The sequence below is a fragment of the Orycteropus afer genome, unplaced genomic scaffold, assembly GCF_000298275.1.
Source record: "Orycteropus afer afer isolate SDZICR_OR568_19922 unplaced genomic scaffold, OryAfe1.0 scaffold00055, whole genome shotgun sequence".
NCBI lineage: Eukaryota > Metazoa > Chordata > Mammalia > Tubulidentata > Orycteropodidae > Orycteropus > Orycteropus afer.
In genome coordinates this window covers 1,292,240-1,315,892 of record NW_006921642.1, presented here as the reverse complement: position 1 = coordinate 1,315,892, position 23,653 = coordinate 1,292,240, and the positions used below count along the sequence as shown (strand labels likewise).

At 38.4% G+C, this 23,653-nt stretch overlaps 1 protein-coding gene across 1 annotated transcript in view; it reads right to left on the bottom strand.

Annotated features, from left to right (window-relative positions):
* The window catches only part of COL4A1 (collagen type IV alpha 1 chain), a 194,788-nt gene that overhangs the window by 65,133 nt on the left and 106,002 nt on the right, over window positions 1–23,653 (bottom strand). Inside the window, exons 3-20 of the mRNA XM_007938912.2 lie at window positions 16,979–17,068; window positions 16,608–16,652; window positions 15,116–15,160; window positions 14,946–15,008; window positions 14,378–14,431; window positions 14,193–14,219; window positions 11,895–11,978; window positions 11,749–11,811; window positions 11,107–11,142; window positions 10,513–10,554; window positions 7,713–7,799; window positions 7,018–7,044; window positions 6,807–6,857; window positions 4,901–4,945; window positions 4,757–4,810; window positions 3,897–3,938; window positions 1,082–1,166; window positions 690–725 (exon numbers count right to left, since the gene is read on the bottom strand). Coding sequence (XP_007937103.1) covers window positions 690–725; window positions 1,082–1,166; window positions 3,897–3,938; window positions 4,757–4,810; window positions 4,901–4,945; window positions 6,807–6,857; window positions 7,018–7,044; window positions 7,713–7,799; window positions 10,513–10,554; window positions 11,107–11,142; window positions 11,749–11,811; window positions 11,895–11,978; window positions 14,193–14,219; window positions 14,378–14,431; window positions 14,946–15,008; window positions 15,116–15,160; window positions 16,608–16,652; window positions 16,979–17,068 — 976 coding nt within the window. The remainder of the gene's footprint in view (window positions 1–689; window positions 726–1,081; window positions 1,167–3,896; window positions 3,939–4,756; window positions 4,811–4,900; window positions 4,946–6,806; window positions 6,858–7,017; window positions 7,045–7,712; window positions 7,800–10,512; window positions 10,555–11,106; window positions 11,143–11,748; window positions 11,812–11,894; window positions 11,979–14,192; window positions 14,220–14,377; window positions 14,432–14,945; window positions 15,009–15,115; window positions 15,161–16,607; window positions 16,653–16,978; window positions 17,069–23,653) is intronic.

The window sequence follows — 23,653 nt, the reverse complement described above, 5'->3', positions numbered from 1 at the left end:
AGAATGAATATATGCAGGGCAATACAGGATTCCAGAAAAGAGCAAGGATAGAGCTGACTCTAGCAATTAGGAGAGGTTTCATGCTAAGCTTGGTCTTGAGAGGGAAAAGTTTAAGTAAAGGCACTGAGGCTAATCCGACGTGTCTGTGCTGGGAAAGGGCGATCTGAGGAAAGAAGGAGGGCATTTTCTGTGAGAGCAACTGGAGATGATGTTTAAAAGGTACGGAGAGACTGAGATAATGGAGGCCGCAACAGCAGTTTTGACTTAAAGAGAGTGATAAAGGGTGGCATCCAAGACATATATGTCTATTAATTACATGAGCTCTGGTAGCATAGTGCCTAAAGCACTTGACTGCTAACCAGAAGGCTGGCAGTTCAAACCGACCAGCCACTCCTCGGAAGGAAGATGGGGCAATCTACTTTCGTAGTGATACTGCCTTGAAAACCCAAGGAGGGATCGCTGTGAGTCGGGTCTGACTCGACGGCAAATAACAACATTGTTAATTTAAGAAATATCCCATAAATACATATCTATAAATACATCTTACTTTCATAACTAGAAAAATATGTGATAATATTGCTACTTACTTTTATACAATTATCTAATGTATGAGATTACACACATGGTCAAAATACAAACCACAGAGAAGGTGTACAGAGAGTCTAAAGAAAGTAGTTAAGGATTCTTACCTGGAGGGCCTGGTGTACCTTGTATTCCTGGGAAACCTTTAAAGAAAACAAGAGAGTTAGACGAACTGACAATAGTTCACTCTTTTAGTTATACTTGGTATTTTTTTTGTTACAAATCTTCCCTAGTGTGCTTATAAGTACCCATACTTAAGAAGAACATAGAAAATGGAACTTGAAACCATCTCAGTATCTTTTGTAAAACTTCTGTGCTTCTGCAGCTACTAAGTCTGGAGGAGCAGGGCTCCTTGATACCTAATGTAACACTTGTTTCAAAATAAGAATGAGTGCAGGTCAAAAACAGGAAGAGAGGGAAGGGAAGGGGACAGGGAAGGAGAAGAGTAAAGAAAAGAGGAAGGGAAGGAAGAAGACAAGGTGCCAGGGAAGAAACTTACCTTTTGGGCCTGGCTCTCCTCTTAACCCTGGAGCTCCTGGGTAGCCCCTTTCTCCTTTTTCTCCCAGTGGTCCTGTGCCTATTACCTAAATGGAAAAATAAAAGAAAATTACCATATGGCCTGGGAGTGGCTGGAAGGTGTATAGCACTAGAAATGAAGAAATTTAGCCAATTTTTTTTCATTATTTCAAGAAGCGTGAAAGTGAAAAGGAAGAAGAGTTTTGAAAGCACAGCAAATGAATATTCTGTAACACCCTCTTTGCAGAGAAATCTGCCAAGTACTTTTGCTTTCTTTTATACTAATTTGCCTGGCAGCATTTTTCACAGCATTCCAGTGGGTTCAAGTTAAGGAGCTCTGTTTCAAGAGGCCATCCAGATGCAGCTAATGGTCTCCTAGCATCGGAAGTGAAGAAGAGTGCAAAAAAACAAGGGCATTTGGAAGCAATCAGCCATAGGACATGATGGCCCTCGAGACCAGAAGAACTAGATGGTGCCTGGCTACCAATGCCAACCACTCAGGAAAGGATCAAATCTGGAGATCCTAGATAGAGTGGGAGGGAAAACGTGGAACATAATCCAAAAACTCAATAATGACCAGAATTACTGGTTGGATGGTGTCTGATGAGACCCCCCCCCCATACTATGGCCCTGGAATACATTCTGCACCTGGAATAAAACTCATACCCAGGGGCTGGTCCTCAGCCATCAATAGTTAACAAGATGTACATGCAGATCCCTCAACCCAGGATGACGCACCCACATACTCTATGGAAATACATCCCTTAGAGCAATAGACCACAGGGCACCAGAGGGGCAACATTCACACTGAGGAAATGCAGGACACACAGGAGTGCATAACTATGAAGGGTACAGGGGGAAGGTTACTGGACAGGGAGGGGAGGAGACTGGGGTAGGGTTGGGCATGGTAAATGGGGAATGAAACTAAATGTACACATAATGTTGAATGTAAAACAAACTCTTAAAAAAAAAAAACAAGTTAAGGAGCTCTGGTGGCACAGTGCCTAAGGCATCTGACTGCTAACCAGAAGGTTGGTGGTTCATACCCACCAGCCAATCTGTGGAAGAAAGACTGGGAAATCTACTTCCATACAGATATACTGCCTCAGAAACCCAATCAGAGTTGCTATCAGTTGAAAGTGACTCGATAGCAGTGTTTTTTTTTTTTTTTAATTTGGGTTCAAGTTACAATAATATTAATTTTGGACTTTGTTAGATTTGGAGTTAACTGTACATATGTCATAGGATGAATATTCTACTTTAAAGGATATTTTTCAAAGGAAACCCCTTAAATTTCCTCAGGCAATAAATAACAGGAATATTCAAGATTTTTTTACTGGAAGGGGCATTTTGCTTTTTTCAAAAAAAAGGAAAATGGCTAAAGTTGAGCTTTTTAAAGTCAAAGTGCTAGATACCATTGTTGACTTCATTGACAAGTAATAAAGTGTTGTTGTTGTTGTTATGTGCCGTCGAGTCGGCCCTGACTCATAGCGACCCCTCCTTGGGTTTCCGAGGCAGTATCACTATGGAAGTAGGATTGCCCAACCTTCCTTCCGAGGAGTGGCTGGTGGGTTTGAACCGCCAGCCGTCTCGTTAGCAGTCAAGTGCTTTAGCCACTATGCTACCAGAATAATAAAGTAATAAAGTAGTACACCCAACTTCTGAATTACTGAATTTAAGGAAAACTACAAAGTCAATTATCACATATTGCCTAACTAGATTTTAAAATATGATTCCTATGTGTCAATTAAATTAGCAAACATTATTAAAATAGTAGCAATCTGTGCTGATGAGGTTAAAGTGAAAACAGTATATTCAAATGCTGTTGGTGGTATCACAAAGGTAAAATAGGAAATCACAGTGATACATGGAAGTGTTTAAAGCACTAAGAAGATTCAATAATTTGATCTAATAACCCGGTTCCTGTATATGTAACTTAAGGAAAAATTATTTAAACTTCCTACACACATACACATAGAAAAAAACAAACAAAAATAAACCAACTTATACAAAGGTATTAACCACAACACATTATCTGTATAAGGGAAAGAATATCAGTAAACAAAACAATGGTAGTATTTTCATTGTTTCAAAAAGGATTTGAGGCAAAAAAGCCACAATAATTAAAGCACGTCACTCTGACAAACCAAAAAAACCAAACTCACTGCTGTCGAGTTGGATCTGACTCATAGTGAACCCTCGATGGGTTTCCAAGGTGGCATCACTACGGAAGTAGATTGCCCCATCTTCCTTCCAAGGAGTGGCTGGTGGATTTGAACCGCCAGGCTTCTGGTTACCAGTCAAATGCCTTAGGCACTATGCTACCTATTGATTACTAAGAACATAATTTACAAAAAATGGAACGTTTCATTCTTAAAAAGAAAAAATGTTACATAATTGATTGAATATATGCAATAAAATATTATTTGCAAGAATAAAAATTGATTTGCTAGGATAGTCAAATCATGGATGGTTTGTTTCTCTTAGAAAAATTGTCTTTAATGGACCATTAAGAAAAAAAGTTTAAAAATGTGTTGCTAATATTCTTATCCATATAGAAATCTTTTTATTTTCAGTGACTTAAGGATATTTAAAAAAGATTAAAAATTAATAACAAGTAAATATTAAACTGCATGCAATACAAAATGTAAACTGATTATTCAAATCATACGTTTCGCCTTTTACATAAAAATGCAATTCTAGGAAACGTTGCAGAGAACCTGTCATAAGTAACAAATGTGCATCTCCTTTCTTTCCTTCATTTCCAAAGCTCTCACAAACCAACAAGCATTACTCACTATTCCAGGTGGGCCTGGAGGACCTGCTTCACCTTTGTCTCCCTACAAAAGGAAAAACAATTTTACTTGTATATTTTTACTATGCAGACTGTCCTGCAGAAAGCAGGCTTAGGCTTTTTCTGGAAAAAGAGAAACTTGGCTAAAGTTATTTCCACTAAAATTATTTCCTCTCTTTAGTATTCTCAGGTGTGATTAGTTCAAAATGCTCTGTGCCTCTCATGACAAAAATGGATACACTACATTTTAATATATGCAAATGGTGATTTCTAAAAATCGTAAGCAGCAGGCTATTTAATCATTTCACAAAAAAAGCTCCAGTATTTGTTCTGTTGACTGCGTGCTCCCTCAAACGACCTTAATAGAATCATTTTTATAGAAGTTGAAGTATATGGTGGTTTCTTAATGGAATAACAAAGAAATGAAATAAAGCTCTATGAAAACTTATGATTTCTAAATATATATTCCTATAGAAATAATTTTGAGATCTTAGGTATAAAATTGTCTAAAGATGCATTAGACACAAATAAATGTTAACTCTGACCACTTCTCAGTGGATAACAGAATAATAGATAAGCTTTATTTTCTTCATTATATCTTTCTGTATTTCCTGTTGTTTCACAATCAGTGGAAAATTAATCTACTATAAAAAAAGTCAAAAACATGAAAGAGGAGAAAATTTTACATTTTTTTCTTCAAAAAATTCACACACGAAGAAAACAATTAAGTTCCTTTCTTACTCGTATAGAGCTTAAAAATACTTTTTTCCTTAGCCCATATTCTTTATTCTAGGAACGCATGAGCAAACTTCCAAACTGAGCTGCAAAATGAAAGTAAAAACTCAACATAATGTCATCATATACCTTTAAACCCTCTCGGCCAGGAAGTCCAGAGTACCCTGGGTCACCAGGAAAACCCTAGAATGGAATAGAGCAAGAAGCTATGACGATCATATGCTAGAAAAGGTCACAGTTTTATTACTTTTAAAAGTGCAGAAAAATACTCACCGGACTCCCTTTTTCTCCTTTTTCACCATCCTTTCCAGGTTTTCCCTGTACAGTAAAGATTTAACCATTGGTATTCAATAAGTAATAATAATATAACACAAAGGTATATACAAGGCAATAAGTCACCTTTCTTAAGAAACCACAAACAAGGTAAAACAAGGACTCTATTAAGTTGACAATACTACAATAATAAAATGGAATATATTACACAATGAATAACTTCAAAAAAGTTACAACAATATAACAGGTCTTTTCAATTTTTTTCTTAAAAGAATCTGATTAGTTGCAAAATCTTCTAAGATATCTATAACATTGTGGTGGCACAGTTAACAGAGAAATGTTCCTATTGGTCAGTCTGAGTTTGGTAGCTAGCATGCAAATGATTCATTTTCATAAAGGTTTCCATATGTTATTTCAAGGTTCTTGTTAGCTGCCATCAAGTTGGCCCTCAACTCATGGTGATCCCATGCACAATGGGATTGAACTATTGTGATCCACAGCGCTCCACTGACAGATTTGCAGAAATAGATCACCAGGCCTTTCTTCCTAGTCTGTCTCAGTCTGGAAGCTCTGCTGAAAATTGTTCTGCATCACAGCAACAGGCAAACCTCCACCATCTGTGCTCAAGGTACATTGCCTGGAAATCAAACCCAGGTCCCCCGCATAAGGGCGAGAATTCTACCACTCAACTACCACTGCCCTCCTATTTCAGAGTCCCATTCTCACTACCATCAAGTCAATTCCAACCTCACAATGATCCTACAGCACAGGGAAGAACTTCCCCATAGGGTTTCCAAGGCAGTAAATCTTTACAGAAGCAGACTGCCTCATCTTTTTCAGGAAGAGCAGATGGTGGGTTTGAACTGCTGACCTTTTGGTTAGCAGCCCAATGACTTCACCACCGTGCTACCAGAGCTTCTTTATTTCAGGATCCAAAAATATCTCAGGCAACCGGAAGTTCGTAGAGGGTCCTGGGTACTTCTCGTGTCACCACTATTTATAAACTGAGAAGCTTTTTAGCGTCCTGTGCTTAGGGCTGTGGAAACAAGGTCTCATTTTCTGGGTAGGATCTCAGTGTTGGCAGGAAGAGCAGCAGCAAGAGCAACCCAACTGCTCATGATCTAGTGCAATGGGTATCTTTAAACAAAGATAAACAGCTGGTAGACAGCTCTGCAAAGAGCCTCCTTCCCACAAGCAGTTGCCTCATCTTTAGGGTGGGGCCATTTGAATAAAGACGACTAGCTCTTTCAAATGATGATACCAGTTGCCATTGCTACAGGTGTGTCAGAGTAGAACTGTATTCCATAGTGGTTTTGATGGCTTATTTTTGGAAAGTAGATTGCCAGGACTTTCTTCCAAGGTGCCTCTGGGTAGACCTGAACCACCAGCCTTTCAGTTAGCAGGCAAGGGAGTTAACCATTTGCACCACCCAAGGACTCCTTTCAAAGGATGGTACAAAACCAAATCAAACCTACTGCCATCAAGTTGATTGTAGGAACCCTTTTGGGCAGAGGAGAAGTTCCCCATAGGGTTTCCCAGGCTGTAAATCTTTATGGTAGCTGACTACCTCATTTTTCTCCCTTGGAGAAGCTGATGAGTTCAATCCAGTAACCTTTTGGTTAGCAGCCAAATGCTTTAACTACTACACCACCAGAGCACCTTTCAAAGGATGGTAGCAGAAATACAAAGACCTATCAAAGGATGGTAGCTCTTTGTATTTCTGCTAACAAAGGTTTAAGAAAAGCTTTACTGAAAGGGATAAACTAGAAACTTTTCCCAGGGGTGAAAGGTATAAACTAGCAGACCTGGAAGTCTTGCCAGTATTGTTTCCATGAATATGAAATTCTGAGAATGAAAGAAAAATTATTTTATAATAAAGACTAAAAGTACTTTTGAAAGCACTTACTCGGGGGCCAGGTTTTCCAGGTTCACCTTTCTCTCCAACCCCTGGCATTCCCTTAAAAGAACAAAAGAGAAAGAGTTAAGTACTTTAGCATGTTTAGATAAAATAGTAAATTAGGTAATTATCATATATGAGGTAAAACAAGCTAGCTTGTAAGTTAAATCTAATACTTCATGATCTTTCATAAAATAATAAGTAAAGATTTAGTACTTACCTGAAATCCAGGTTCACCTTTTTGACCCTGAAAGAATTAAAAGGGGAGGGGGGAGAACATCAGTACTATCTAACAGCTATATCAATTTTTTAATATGCTAGATTCCACATGAAAGTTTTTCTTTTCTGATACATTAACAAATTCACATTGTGTTTTACATTTCATTTCCTGCTCCTGACTGGGTTATGGGTTTAATACCCACCCACTGCCATGGAGTCAATTCCAACTTTAAGGCAGAGTTACAACTGCTCCATGGGTTTCACAGCCTGTAAGTCTTCAGAGAAGCAGACTGTCTCCTTTTTCTCCCGTGGAGCAGCTGGTGGGTTTGAACCACCAAACTTTTGGTTAGCAGCAAAATGCTTTAACCACTACACCACCGGAGCTCCTTATGTGTTGAAGAAGGACAGCATTAATTACACTTGATCCATGCGGACTGTAATCTCTCTTCTGTCCCTCCGCTTGGCTCGTTCCTGCTGACCCAGTCCCATCCCCAAATTTGAGTACATTTCAGAAGACCCTAGATGAGTGAATCTCAAATCATCTGCTCATATTTCATAGGACAAATAGTCTATCAATCTGTTTTCAGAGAAAGGATTGAACATAGTAGGGGAATTGGATTTGATGTGGTTTATCTGTCCTTTGGAAATTTTCCAAAATTAAAAAGCCAGTACTCATTGGACAAACTCCTTCCGTACCTTTTCTCCTTTAGTAGCAAAGTCTCCTTTTTCTTTAACTTGAGCTTGTCCTGGTACTCCTGGAGGCCCACTGACCCCTTGATCACCCTGTTGATGCAAACATTGGAATATAATTAGGCATAGAAATAGTTACACAGAGAAGAAAAATGCAGAAGAGGAAAAAGTCTAAAATAAAACTTCTTTTTTAAAAAATGTAACTGTACTCTATTCGATTCTAATCTACCCTTGCCTCAGCAGAAAATTAAATTTCAGTAGGAAGATGGTATACAAATAAAAATCTCTCAGGAATTAGGGCAAGGCTGGCAGCCACTACCCAGATTTGAGAAGAATGGAACCTAAATACCTTTAGGACACATATGTGTAGGCATATTCATACGCACTGTGCTATTATATTCTGAAGGCATAGAGGAAAGGGACAACAATTGCCTAATAGAACTTGGGAAGAAAAGAGGTATTTTTAGGTAAATGAAGAACAAAAAGACTATCAAGGGTTTTCTTCTTCAGGCTGGTTATAAGTAAAGTGAAATCCACCTATAGCACAAAGAATGAGATCCAAAATTACCAGCTGGAAAACACTGCATATTTACTTAGTGTGAAGTTTATGGAAGGGAGCTCTAGTGGCGTAGTGCCACTCCTCAGAAGGAAGGTTGGCCACTCTATTTCCGTAGAGATACCGCCACGGAAACCCAAGGAGGGGTCACTAGGAGTCGGATCCAAATCCAGGGCAGTGCATTGCATTGTTTTTATGGAAAGACTGGGCCAAACATTTGAGGGTGAAAGGCAGTGTCCAACTGTGCAATTAGAAACTGTTCAGATTGAGATGCATTTGGTGGCACCTGGTGGTGATCATCTGTGCTATCTTAAATATCGATGGAGATGAATCTGGGTCCTGTGGCTGGTTTGGCTGTAGTAATTCTAAGAACTACCCATGTAATCAGTGCCCATTTCACTGCTCTGATGCAGAAAAATTGGTAGGGAGAACATCAGAGGAATAGAGACACATGCTTTGCCTTTTTTCTTTCTAAGATGAGGCTGCCTGCAATAGTCAGTACTGTGTAAGAGCCTCAAAATCTAGGTGCTTGCATGAAAGAAGCTTTTGCCTAAGGTTCAGGCAGAATTCCACTTTGTTTTTAAAAAATTCCACTTTAGGTTGTTTTACTCCTGCTTGTCTTTAACTTTGAGAGAAGCGGCTAATAGCTATTGTTTTCAGAGGGGCTTGAGAAATGGTATAATTTAAACTAGATAAAAGGAAGGAATTTTTTTCTTGGCGGGCCAAACAGTGAAGATTGGAATGATTATTTATGGAATTCTTCAGAAAAAAGGGTCTTGCAAATGTTTGCAAAAATTAAGGGACTCATTAGAAAACAACAGGAGGGTTCAAGAGGATGATTAGTCAATTATGGCAGTATGAAGGCACGCTAAACTGAGGTGCTTAGCATGATTAAAGATTACTGCCCCAGGTCTAAGTCAAAACTTCACTGTTGAATGAAACTTGTCCAAAGTCCTCCTTTCAGCCTTCCTAAGGATAAAGCTGTAACTTCTTGTGAACTTTGACTACCCTCGGTAAACAATAGAGAGGACAAGAATATGAGATTGTGAAGAAATGTTTATCAGTAAATGTTTGTCACGATGGTCTCACAAGAATGCTTGCACGGGGCTCAGGAAGAATGTATGCATAGCTTACTAAGAGCGCTCCAAGAAATCTATGTTAGAAAATAAATCAGCTAACCTTGTAAATTTCAACTTGCTATTGTCCTGTAACCATAAATAATCCCTAGCCCCCATAGCTGCAGTTACATACTCCCTTCCCTACTTTTCAGTATAAAGGTTAACCTGGCCCTCAGAATGTCAGAGCACTTTGGTAATCCTCACTAGGTGTTGCCTGACCCAGATTGCTCTATTATTTTCTTCAATAAAACTCTGCTTTAATTATAACAGAGACTCCAGTTTGCTCTTTGACAGTGCCCTCTATTCCATTGTGGTTTATTTCTTTCCATGTCCATAAAGACTTTAACTTATCTTTGTTTAAGAAGACAGGCTAGTTGGAGGATAGGAGCCAACAAACAATTATATTGTATCCTAGTTTCATTATGATGACCTTTAATATAGCTATGTTATTAATATTCAAGTCCTAACTTTGACTCTTATATAATAAATTCTAGGCCTGGCTTTATCACTTCCTAAGAACATTTTGATTGAGCTCTATGTACAAACAACTGTAATTAATACCCTCATTGAATTTTATGTTGGTAAGACCATACCTATTGTTATTATTGTTAGTTGCTGTTGAGTTGGACCTCTTCCATGGCTACCCAAGCATACCAACACACCATGCACAATGAGTGAACCATTTTGATCCATTGGGATTTCACTGGCTGATTTTCAGCAGTAGATTGCCAGGCTTTTCTTCCTACTCTATCTTAGTCTGGAAGCTCTTCTAAAACCTGATCAGTATCATAACAACATGCAAGCCCCCACTGACAGATGGTCGGTGGCTATGTATAAAGTGCATTGGCCAAGAAACAAAGCTAGGTCTCTACATAGGAGGAGGTCATTCTACCACTGGATCACTAATGGCTCAAGGTCAAACCTAGAGTACTTCAATAAATTCTAGCTGTACATTAAAAAATAAAATAAACAAACTAAGGAATGTACAAAGAAGAGTAACTATGATTCCAAAGGCCCAAAAATATATGCAGATGTAGAAATTCTATCATGTTTATAACTCTGATTTTAAACATGAAAACACTCCAAAACATGATTTTAAACAAGAAAACACTCCAAAGCAATGTGAGCTCACCTTGTCACCTTTTGGTCCTTGAAAACTTAAGCCCATTTGCCCCTGTTGATTAAAAATCAGACTTTCATTATTTCTTTATTAGAGTTGTCTACTCTGTTCAAAATCATCTCACAAGTCCCACATAAAATGCAAGAAAGATGGCAGATTTCAGCCAATGACTTCATCCCACAACCACCTTAAGTTTTGAAGACATTTGTGACCATATACTTAATGCATATAAGAAAGATTTTAAGAGTATTATTAATAAAGGACTCTATCTAAAACAACCTTTGAAAAATGTAATGTTTTTAAACTGTGACTTTAGAAAACAAAGAGAAATAAGAGAGATTCCAAAGCAATTGAAGAGAAGATGGATGGATGGATAGGTTGTATCAATGGACAGATTGATGAATAGATATATAAGATAAAGAAATAGATGGATAAATAGACAGATATGTAAATATATATGTATATAAAAGAATTATAAATTTCCAAATTTTTTGACAGAAAGTTAAAGAATAAAATATGCCAATTTATTAAGTTAGTCTTACACAAATTACAAGTATGACTATTTGTATTAGTGACAAATAAAGATAACTAAAAAGAAATCTTTACCTTTTCACCTGGAGGTCCAGGAGGGCCTGGGGGGCCCTAGATGAGAGAACATTTTAATTAAATATGATTCACAACCCCCATGAGCTTAATGCTTTTTAAGATTCTATTCTGAAGATATCTTAAGATTCTACTCTGATTGAACAGTCTCCTCAGAAGTTAATTTCTGGGTGCTCAAATTTGCAAAATGTGAAGTAAGTGGGCTTCTTTGCTACTGCCTGGCTTGTGCCTATAACTCTAAATAGAACCAGATCTCGCTGGTTGAATCCTGTTTCTACAAGTCTTTCTCCTCAGACAGTCTCCAAGGGCAGAGATGGCTTTATCTAACTATCATTTGACTTCTTTAGGTACTGGGTATCACTAGTATTTGGTCTATTCCTCAAATATTACTTTGTTATTTTTGGGGGGACGTCTTGGCATACAGTGCCATCCTATAGCACTATTATTATCTTTTGACATACAGTTCTGGGACTATATGGACCGTAGGTGCCAGCCAAATATATTCATAAGAAAGAAGCTCATTTTCCCATATCCAAATTGAGAAAGCCCCATGTGTAAACTTTTCATAAATTATTATTTATTTTCATGACTCAACACAGGTTATTCTTTGAATGACTTAACAAAGAAATATATTCCAAAACTTACTGGGGGTCCGGTAAATCCTGGAGGGCCAACAGGACCTTGTAACCCTGGAAATCCTGGTGGACCCTAAAATTTATTAAGACAGGAAAGAATTAAAATGCAGAGTAGAAGGTGATTCAGCATATTCTTATTATCCAGGAAATGCTTACTGGTACTCCTGGAGATCCAGGAAATCCTCTTTCACCTTTCAACAGTGTACCAGGCACATGGCCAAGTATTTCACCTGGATCCCCCTACAGAATGAAAAATAAGACAAAGTTACAAATGTTTATATTCATATAAAGAAACTTAAAACTCAGTGAATAATAGGCAAACATTATTATAAAGGACTTACCCAAAATTCAGGATATACAGACTGGGGCTATCTACCCTACTCATGATTGTTGCCTTCATAACCAATGGGAATTGTTGAATATTCAATTTGGCTGCAACTACAGGAAATAGTGCTATAATAGATGGGACGGAGCTAAGCACATGAGTGGATTTACTTCTTCAATTGAACAAACACATAAGAAAATTCTACTAGCTACCGTGCTAAGCGGAATGGGACACAGGGGAGAAAAATTTTGGATACAAAAATGTCAGGACTATATGATTAACTGGATATGAAAAGGGAGGTAGAAAAACAATCTCAAGTAGGAAGGAAGGAAGGAAGGAAGGGAGAGAGAGGGGAGGAAAGGAGAGACAGGAAGGAAGGAAAAGAAAAGCGAGACGGGAAGGAAAAGAGGAAAGAAGAGGAGAATCATTCATGGGCAATTTCCCCACAGAAAAAAAATCAAAACAACGAAAAAGAATGACTCCTGGGTTTCTGGCTTGAATGCCTAGGTAGACATTGCTGCCCTAACTAGCTAAAGTACACAAGAGTAGGAGCAGTTTTAGAAGAGAAGGTAGCAGGTCCCCTTTTGGATATGTTGAATTTATGGTGCCTGTAGAACATCAGGAATAGATGTTGATAAGCAAGGCTTACTGGCCAAAGAGAGAAGGGAGAGAAGGTAGGCAGTGTGCCTGGGGACAGGAACCCAAATCAGAACATCTTGCTCTCTCGATGGACATGGCTTGGGATGACAAAGCAAGTGTGGAGTGATCAGTTCCACAGTTTTAGCAAACTGTATCTGCTATTTCCTAGGTACCCTATGAAGACACAAAATCTCTTTTAATGATCTCAAAAAAAAAAAAAAAAAAAAAAAAACACTGCCATTGGGTCAATTCCAACTTATTATTATCTTGTAGGACAGAGTATTATCTTGTATTATCTTGTAGGACAGAGTAGAACAGCCCCACCGAGTTTCTAAGAATGTAAACCTTTATGGAAGCACTGCTACATCTTTCTCCCACAGAGCAGCTGGTGGGTACAAACTGCTGACCATCAGTTAGCAACTCAGTGCTTGACCATTTACTGTACTATCAGGGCTCCTTCCTTTACTGACAGCAAGAAACAAATCACTGTCTGGTGTAGTGATAGTGTGGGATTCAGGACTTATTTTCCTCATGATGTCACAGAGGGTCTTGGGTCCCACCTCTGATACAAAGGGCGAGAACCAAGGTGAGAAAACCCAGTGAACGAAAGGTACCATGACATCAAGTTTCTAACCTAGAGCAATTTCTTCCTGCATTAATTTCTGAACTTGTATCACAATGACTTGAGTTTATAGGCAACATAAAAAGGTAGTTGTGTTTAAATGAAATTATTCAGAACAAATATAATAAAAACTTGAATTCCTTTTGGGTGACACTGTGCTTGTGTAAAATGGCTCTGGAAAAAGAGTGTCAGTGAGATTGTCTAAGCAAGTAATTAATCTTGACTGGAATCACATCTGTTAATATTTGCCATCATCATATTCCCCCTATTACTATTTATTTCCTGTTAAGAAATATCCTCGTGTCTAAACTTTAGAATCTAAAGTTTAAATTTGCTGTTGAGTTGGATCCGACTCATAGCGACCCCTCCTTGGGTTTCTGAGGTGGTATCACTACGGAAGTAGGATTGCCCAACCTTCCTTCCCAAGAGTGGCTGGTGGGTTTGAAACACCAGCCTTCTGGTTAGCAGTCAAATGCCTTAGGCAGTAGGCTGCCAGAGCTCCCTTGTGTATATTACTTGCATGCTATTTTAATGTAAGTAGCAGAGTTTAGAAAAAATGTTAATCAGTTAAAGGGATTTAAAGTAAATTTATTTACATGGTATCTGTTTTACGCAGCCAAACCAAACCCATTGCCACTGAGCCAAATCTAACTCATAATGACCCTGTAGGACAGAGTAGAACTGCCCCATAGGGTTTCCCAGGCTGTAAATCTTTCCAGAAGCAGACTGCCACATCATTCTCCCATGGAGTGGCTGGTAGGTTTGAACTGCCAACCTTTTGGTTAGTAGATGAGTGCTTAACACTATACCAACAGGGCTCCTGTTTTAGGCAGAGTCCCTATAATTAATAAAATAAAATAAAATGTACCTTCATTCCTGGCAACCCTGGAGGTCCCTAGAGAAGAAAAGGTTGATATTAGTTTGTTTGTTTTTTCCTTTCTCAAAACATCAAATTAGCACTATTTGTGCACAAACAAAAACGTGGGAACAGAATGGGAAGAGAGAAATTATTATTGAAGAAAGAAATTCTGACTTAAACAATGCTATACTCACGGGATTTCCAATGTATCCAGGGGAACCAGGAGGCCCAAGAGGCCCTCTTTCACCCTAAAGGAAGAATAGACAGTCATTCATTTAAACTAAAGAAGGCAAACATGACAGCGTCATTCCAATCACCCTCATAAGTCACACTTTCCTACCCTCCAGGGATATTTTCATTTTTTGGCTAAAAACCATTTCCTAAAGAGTTTATTACAAGATTTATTCCTGGGTGCTATGTCACTAAAGAAGAAATATAATTAATAACATAATTAATAGGGACAAGGATTAATAATAAGGTTTTCTTATTTGATGTAGTAGTTGATCATGGATAAGAAATCTGGTGTTTAAAAGTAATTTACTTTTAGGATATAAATCTATATAAAAAGCCAGGATTATATCATATTTGAACACTAACTTTGAGAAAAGTCTACTTCCTCATCAACTACAGAAAGCTTTATAAAAGTAATTTCCTAATTGTGACAAATAAAACTGTACTGATAGAATAATTTTACCTCACTTCTTAATATGCAAAGTTATGTAAACATGCACAAATGGGGAAAAGTCTTGGTTTTGAATTTACCTTTGTACCATTGCATCCTGGGATACCTGGAGGACCTGGTGGCCCATCTTGGCCAGGAATACCCTGTCATGAAGAAAGTGAAAGTCACCAAAGTAGAAAATCATCTGATAGTGATCACTGCTCACATACAATGTTTCAGAGAGGAAGCAGAGTGCATTCTGTATACATACAGGAAGTCCTGGGTTTCCAGGGTAACCAGCTGCTCCTGGGGGTCCCTGTTAGGAGTAGAAATGAAAGAGTTAAAGATCAAGCTCTTAGGAACTTCATCTCCTTCCATTGCATCCACTTGGCTTGGAACCAAACTCTAATTTTGGGCATTCAGAATATCTGCATGGGGCAATAGAGCATTTTGTCGGGGGAGGCAGGTGAGGACCCAGCCTAGTGGGCAGATCTCCCAAGGCTGTCAGCAGCAAATCTACACCAGAAGCTGACTGCTAAAGTCTTCTAACATCAAGGCTGCACACACAAAAAATAATTCTGCCTTCATTTCATCTTTGATAATTTCTAGGTTTTAAAAAAAAACTACTAGTAATTCACATTAAAATCTCAAACAATTGGGAAGAAGAGTTTATGAGATAATATCAATTCATTGGGGGAAATATAAAAAAGTTATTTCTAGTTGAATAGTAGCAGTTTAGCAGAAAATAAAATCATTTTATTCAAAATACAGAGGTAAGAGGGACTTGACTGCTTTGTCTCCTCCATCCCAAATGGGAGACAATTCTCCCTATTCACGATAGTCAGGTTTTATAACTCCTCTCAAATACTGACTTAGCGAAGCCAGAAGTAGTGTTGTTCAACCTCAGCTGGGAAAATTTCACTCTCTGTGCATGTTCACGTCTATGAATGACCTTTAAAACACCAGGGCACTTTTTAGCAAATGGGTGAAGTCACGAATAAAGAATCTGCAAATGTAAGGATCAACTGTAATCACAATGTTATGGACTCTCTCTTCTGCCCCAAGAACCTACAGGAGTGCCAAGAAGTAGCACACTGAATATTGTTTGTTGCACTTCCCCTTTAACTATATAGCAATGACAGGATTTAAATGTTTACATTTTATATATTTTGTAATAAAAACCAATTTTCTTTCTACTTTCAAATTTGCTTTTAGGCTCTGCGACTTTGCATTTCCCAGGAATGAGAGTAGCAAAGAAAGGAAAAAGTATGAAGAAGAAAGGCCAATTTTAGCTTTGAAAATATCACTGTTTTTCACAGTAAATGAAATCATCTGTCTTTCATAACTTGTAGACATAGAACTAACACCCTTTTCCCCCTCAACCCAAGTTAAAGTATGCCTCTAAGAGATCCCTGAGGAAGAACAAATGGCAAGAAATACACAGGTGCTGTTAGTAAGGGCCTCTACTTATGCACAGCCCTTCATAAGGATTTGTGGGAAAGAAACAATGTAGCTACTGCACATTTTAACGTCTCATTCCCACTTCACCTCCACATTATTGGAGCTCTGATGAGGAGGGAAGAGGGTAAAGGGACATGGCGAAAGGTGAGGGAAAGGAGAAAGACCTTTTAGAAAAGAGTGAGCCCACTCAGGATTGTTTAGAGGAGGGAGAAAGGGTGTTTAAATCTCTCTGCCCTTTAAGCATTGCTGTCATTAGATCCCATCCACAATGAGTTTCAATTTTAAATATCAATTGTACTCACTCTTGTCCCTTTTGTTCCTGGCAGTCCAGGTTCTCCAGCGTCACCCTGGAATAAAACAGAAATGCCATTATAATTTCATGATGATGTCATAACAAGAATATTAAACAAAACAAAACAAAAAGACCCAGTGTCATCGAGTCGATTCTGACTCATAGTGACCCACATTGGGTTTCCAAGGAGGTAAATCTTTACGGATGTAGATTGCCCAGTCTTGCTTCCATGGAGCAGCTGGTGGGTTTGACCCACCAACCTTCTGGTTAGCAATGAGACACATTTAGGCACTGTGCTACCAGAGCTCCAAAAAGAATATAGATAATGTTAAATCCACACACACACACATACACATACCCCAATTATAGAGTTAGTCTTACCTTTTGTCCTGGTGGTCCTTGCGGCCCTTCAGGTCCTTGCATTCCGGGAAACCCAATGACACCTTGTAAGCCTGGGAAGCCTCTTTCCCCCTGGAGAGAAAGAAGCCAGAGTCAGTCTAAGGCAGAATGCAGGTTGACAAAAATAGAGGAAACAGATCAGGAAATCCACCTTTCTAAGTATCACTTAACACTGTACAAGTCTAGACAGTATCTGGAAGTACATGCTATAAACAGTTTCCTATTGCAGCCAGCCCTTCTGCACCGTGAGCTCTTTGAGGGCTGGAAATACTCATCCAGGACATCCCCACAATGGTTCATATGCACTGTACACGAAATCATTGGTTAGGTAAGTCACATAATGAGTTTCGGGGGTTTTGTCCCACTGCATTGACTGTAATTTCATTGAGTTACTGACATCCTCTTGTCATCAAATAGCCACAGTGCTGAGACTTTGTGAACAGACCATGAGTCACCTTTGCCTTTAGTTATCTTTGGGAGGTATGGGTAGGCACAGAGTTCACAGTGTGAGTTTCAGCACAAGATGCTAAGACTTTCCTGTGCAGTGAACAGTGTCAAGATAATTTTTGATAATAAGTGTCTTTTTAAAAGTGTTTTTTGCAAAGGTAGAATCAAAGTACAAATATGGTCTCTGCCCTTGTGGAGCAAAAAGAAATAAACATTATTTTTAAAATAGTGATTATTAGGGGTTCAAATGTGTGGCAGACATAACAAGGATTGTATCATTCAACCTGGAAAGAGAATGGTCAGAACAACCATGGAATTCTGAGCCTTAAGCTTTAAGCTGGCTCTTCATGGATGAATGCAAAGGAAGAGGAGGAGGAATGCAGAGTGTATGGAAGGATGACAGCAGTGAGCGGTGAGGAGGATGGAGATTCATGGCAGATGAGCACAACACACTAATGGGAGGAAATACAACTGGGACAAGAACAGGGCAGAATGAGGCACCAATGGTTCATCCTGGAACTATTATTTTATTCTATCATCATCTTGGAGCCAGTGACTTAATGAAGTAATATTTTACGAACTCTTTCATATTTAGATTGCGAATATAAAATCACGTGTGATAAAAAATCAAGAAAGCCTATTTTCTCAAAGTATGTGGACTTAAATGCAATTTTACAATACCAATTGGGTAGATTACATAAGCACTGTTAGCTCATTTAAAATCAAAAGACACTTTGGAGATTACATGCAGGATTACCTACTGCTCAATAAGTTGTACTAATAAGTTATATTAGTTCCAAGTAAAATTATGCTGACAAGCTATTTGCAAACTCATTGCCATCGAGTCGAATCTAACTCATAGTGATCCCTCCTGGGGTTTCTGAGGCATATCTCTATGGAAGTAGATTGCCCAATCTTCCTTCCAAGGAGTAGCTGGTGAATTTGAACCGCCAGCCTTCTGGTTAGCAGTTAAATGCTTTAGGCACTACGCCACCAGAGCTATATATCACATAAAAATTTACAAAAAAAATTGCACACAACCAAGAATTAATTTAAATGTTTTTCATCTACGCATAATGGAAATGATACAGAGCAAGAACTTTAAAAGTCATCTTTCTTTCCAAACCCTTCCAGGCAGTTCCGGCAACTGCTGATGAATTAACTGTGTTTTTATGAATGCAGAAATGTGGTTCTGAATTTGTAACTGTAACCACTGTGCCACACAGAGTGTTACACTTAATTGGAGATGTAAGTCAGGAGTCTAGAAACAGCATTTAAATAAATGTGGAAGAGATTATTTCAAACTCTAGAGGATAAAATAAAATAGCAAATGGATTAAAGAAAATTAAACCCTACAGTTTGGCATGCTCTTTTAAAGTAGGCGCCTCCAGGGAATCTACCAGAAAGAACAGATGCTAAGACAGTGAGAACCCTCTGCACAAGATTTGACATGGAATGCTGGCTTTTTTCCTTGAGGTCTAGCAATAGCTGGGAAATAAAAACATTCTCAGAACAAGACTTGTTAAAATGAAGAGCTCCTTAAATATATTCATTCTTAATCTAAAATAATGCCTACAGGATACAAAAGCAGGATAAAAAACTGATGATAAAGAGATATATTGCACACAGTTATCCTTTGACGCTCCCGTCATATCTTTTACTCAGATATAGGAAAATTCTACCTAGATATAATAGAACTGAACTGTAAACAGCTGGATAAAAAAATAAATAAATAAACTTTGAATTCTGTATCCCTAAGTAACCTAACATGAGATAGGAAGCCTATGTGAAAAAGACATCAATGTAAAAGCTTTCTGATACATCTGGTGGAGTGTTCTCAGTACTTAATACTAGTAGTTATCATTATAAGGCTAGTAAAGAAAAGATCTTAAAGCTTTCATTTTAATCATGGAATGCATGGAAGCCCACAGTCAGATTAGCCGATTGATATGTTTCTCATGGAGTCAGCAACAAAGCCAAAAATAGAAATAAGGTCAGCTTACAACTTAGGCCATGTTTTTTTCAGGTCACTAGAGCAAACCGGTTCCCAGCACAATATTAAAGCAGTTAACCAACATTAACTTAGCCTGAGTTATCGGCCCTTTTATATCCATTTCACAGATAGGAAAATTAAGATGCTAATGTTTTACTGACTTGTCACATGTCACTGGGTGACCCCTCGCACACTCCTTGGGAACAAAGTACAGAAGTCTGAATTCCCAGTACTTATTTTAACCTCAAGAACACATTCTTTCCCAAAAGTCACTGGAATGCTTAAGCAATCCATATATCCCAAGAGTTTTGAAATTAAGTAGCTAAAAAGGAAGTGACTCCTCACTTGACACGGTTCTTGCCACCCTCACATTTTTTTTAACTTTCTTAATCTTTTGTTCAGAGAAAAGTACACATGAATAATCCAATATCCAGTATTCTGTCCAAGTTTATTATGGGAACCAGAGCAGAGAAAACAGGATGAGCATTCAAACAGCTATACAATTAGCTGGCAGACAACATACTCTGTAATGCTGTCCAAATAATTCCTTGCTGAACTTTAAGCAAATCTCATGTGGTGTTGTAGGAAGAGCAAAGAGCTGGACATGTTATGCAAAGGTTATTCTTGCCAGTCATTTCCAATCCAAATTCTGCAGCTCCAGCACTGCAGTTGTGGCTACCCTTTTGCTGGAGTGCAAGGTGGAACGTGCATGGTTAAAGTAACTGAGAAATAGAACTCCTTAGTCATCTTCTTTCCCATGATGTCTTAAATGCAACGTCCAAAAGGACATGGTGGTCCACACAATTAATGCCAAGAAGAAATGAAAATCACAACTACTGTTTTCCGGAAACCAAAAATCTAAACCCATTGCCGTCAATTCAGCCCCTGACTTGTGGTGATCCCATGTGTTACAGAGTAGAACTACTCCACAGGGGTTTATTGGCTGGCTGTAATCTTAACTGAAGCAGATCACCACACATTCCTGCCTTGGCACCAGAATGGGCTTGACTCTCCAACCATTTGGTTAGTAAAAAAAAAAAAACCCACTGCCATCAAGTTGACTCCAACTCATAGCAACCCTGCAGGACAGAATAGAACTGCCCCACAGGGTTTCCAAGATTATATATCTTTACAGAAGCAGACTGTCTCATCTTTCTCCAACATAGGAGCTGGGGGATTTGAACTGCCAACTTTTTGGTTAGCAGCCTAATGCTTTAACCACAGCACCAACAGAGCTAATCACTTGCGCCACCTAGGGACCTACTGTTTTCCATAGCAATGGAAAACTTTAAATAGGGGAAAGGAAAAAAGAAACTTGTGAACTACTACACAAAAAGTTTTATTGCAGTTGTCTTTCATAAATCCATTCTTGAACATGTGTGATTTATCGCTCTAATCAAAAAAGAGAAAAGAAAAAAGAAAATTTTTATACCACACAATGGAAGTGATTATCTTAACCACATCCTCAAATGATGAAATTCAGAATTTGAGGGAAAAAAAACAAAATGCCATTGTCTATAAAAATGAAAGAATAGATCCATAGAGAATAATCTTGGCCTTGAAATGAGCCATTCTAAATTAGACATGAAACAGGGTTTCCTTTATGAAGCAACTTAACATTTTTGCTTAATATATAACCTAAAGCAAAGAGACACTTAAAAAAAATGTCTAAAATGTAGGAAGAAAAGGTTCTTTTATAGTACTCAATTATCGCCCTTCCTCTTAAAATGCGTGTAGAAATATGTTGGTGCTTCTGAAAATAAAATGCTAGAATATAGCTCCCATCATCTCCAAATCAGTCTTAATTCAAATACAGATAGAGTCCCCAAGATGGCTAAAGTTGAATTGTTGTGAAAGCGTCTAAATTTGGGGGCTAATATCATTACCAACATCAAAAAATGATTTTAACACAAAATATATCTAGAACAAGCAGCCACAAACATTTTACTCTCAGAGGCCGTGTTTTGCCTGTTTCAATGGCCAGCATGTGAACATTACCTTTGGATCTATTTATTTATTTAAATTAAACACTCTGATCATGGATCTTCAAAATAAACTAAATACAAGCAAATTTGTTTCCAGAGAACTGACTCCCCCCTCACACACACTCAAAAAAAAAAACAAAAAAACCCTCACTGCCGTCGAGTCGGATCCAACTCATAGCAAGCCCTCCTTGGGTTTCCAAGATTGCTCAATCTTCCTTCCAAGGAGTGGCCAGTGGGTTTGAACCGCCAGCCTTCTGGTTAGTAGTTAAATACCTTACGCACTATGCTACCAGAGCTCCTCCCCTCTCACACAGGACTGATATAAGCTAAGGAGCCATGTACATGTGCTTGTGTTCACTTAATAACAAAGCAGAGTAAACCTAACAAATGACGCTAATCAGAAAGACAATGTAGTTTAGTCTATTCTTCTAGACTGAAAGCACCTCAAAGTCAGAGATATTATTTTATTCACTCAAAGTGTTTGGCACAAACTATGAATTCAATAAAGGTTGCTGAGTGAATGGTAAACTTATCAGTAACATAACATGACATATAAGCATGGGGTAGAATTCCACCTACGTATCCTGAAATTTCGAAAACATAGTAAAAGAAAGTTATAGAGCATGATGGGTTGTCTTTATCAATCAAAAGCTCCATGGACATACAAACTGGTTGTATCAGGTCAACATGATGACCTCATGTGTGTCAGAGTTAAACTGTGCTCCACAAGCTGGTTTTGGAAGCAGACAGCCAGGCCTTTGTTGTAGGTACTTCTAGGTGGACTCAAACTTCTAACTTTCTGTTTAGCTGCTGAGTGAGCACATTAATTGTCTGTACCACCCAGGGACTCCATGGTCATATAAAACCAAAACTCATCCCACTGTCATTGAGTCAATTTCAACTCATAGTGACTCTACATGACAGAATGGAACTGCCCCGTAGAGTTTCCAAGAAGATTGTCTCATCTTTCTCCCACAGAACGGCTGGTGGGTTTGAACTGCAAATCTTCTGGTTAGCTGCCGAACGCCTTAACCACTGCTCCACAAGAGCTCCTTGTGGACATATCAAGAGACTGGGTAATGCATGTTGTTGTTTATCACTGAGTTGATTCCAGTTCACAGTGACCTGGTAGAACAAAGTTGAACTACCCTATACATCCAAGGCTGTATGTTCCACATGTTAATTTATCAGCTGTTTTCTTTTTCTTCTTCTTCTATCATCTTCTGCCTTGAAATTTCAACCTTCAACCAAGGCCACAAATAATTTATGGAATGAAAGCACTTATATTTGGAGCCAGAGCTCACAGAGCATTCAGTTACGGGGAAACTATTTCAAATGATGGGTCACAGTCAATGGGTGATTGCAAGACTCAGCCAAAATTCCTTAAGTCCAATTCCTTGAGCCCAACAACAATCAGACATCTGCACAACCATTTCCTGAATGCCGATGTGGCTGGGAAAGTTGTAGGAAGGCTATGATTAGTGTCAGGGGTTCATGGAAAAACACTATGACCAGCCCCACTGGGAGCTTCATCCACGCCATTAAGCTTGACATTATTGCAGAAATACTGCCACTACTCCAGAGGACAGTAGTGGAGAGGGAATAACTGACCACCTCTGAGAAACATAAAACTAGGACACTGAGAGGGCCTCGTTTTCCTAAGGACAGAACTCTTAGTTCTCTTTTGCACCTAAGCCATATAATGAGATTCTTAATAAAAGAATGTGTATATCCTAGTTAAAAGATTACAATATATCTTTAATAAATTAAATCTGATACTGAATATTCTTTCATTTAACCACTATATGGTATCATTACTACTTTTTCTTATATTTAACATTTTAATATTCAAGCAAGAAAGAAGTATAAAAAGCCTGGTTACAAATTTTTATCTCTTTCCAAAAGTCTTATTTCTCTCCCAAGCCCTGATGCTTAGTTTGAAAAAGTCTGTATTAGGAATCTTTACTGTGTGGCTTACCAGAAAATGTAGGGTCTATACTAATTATACATAGTTGTATTAAACATATTTGAGACAAAGACAGAGAGAGAAATAGCTGAGAGCTTAAGAGATTGTTCCTGGAAATGAGGACATTCCCCATCTTCACAAATTCAAAGGGTGAGGGGAACAATAATAATAATGTTGTTTTTGTTGTTATGTGCCGTCGAGTCGGCCCCGACTCATAGTGACCCCTCCTTGGGTTTCCGAGGCAGTATCACTACAGAAGTAGGATT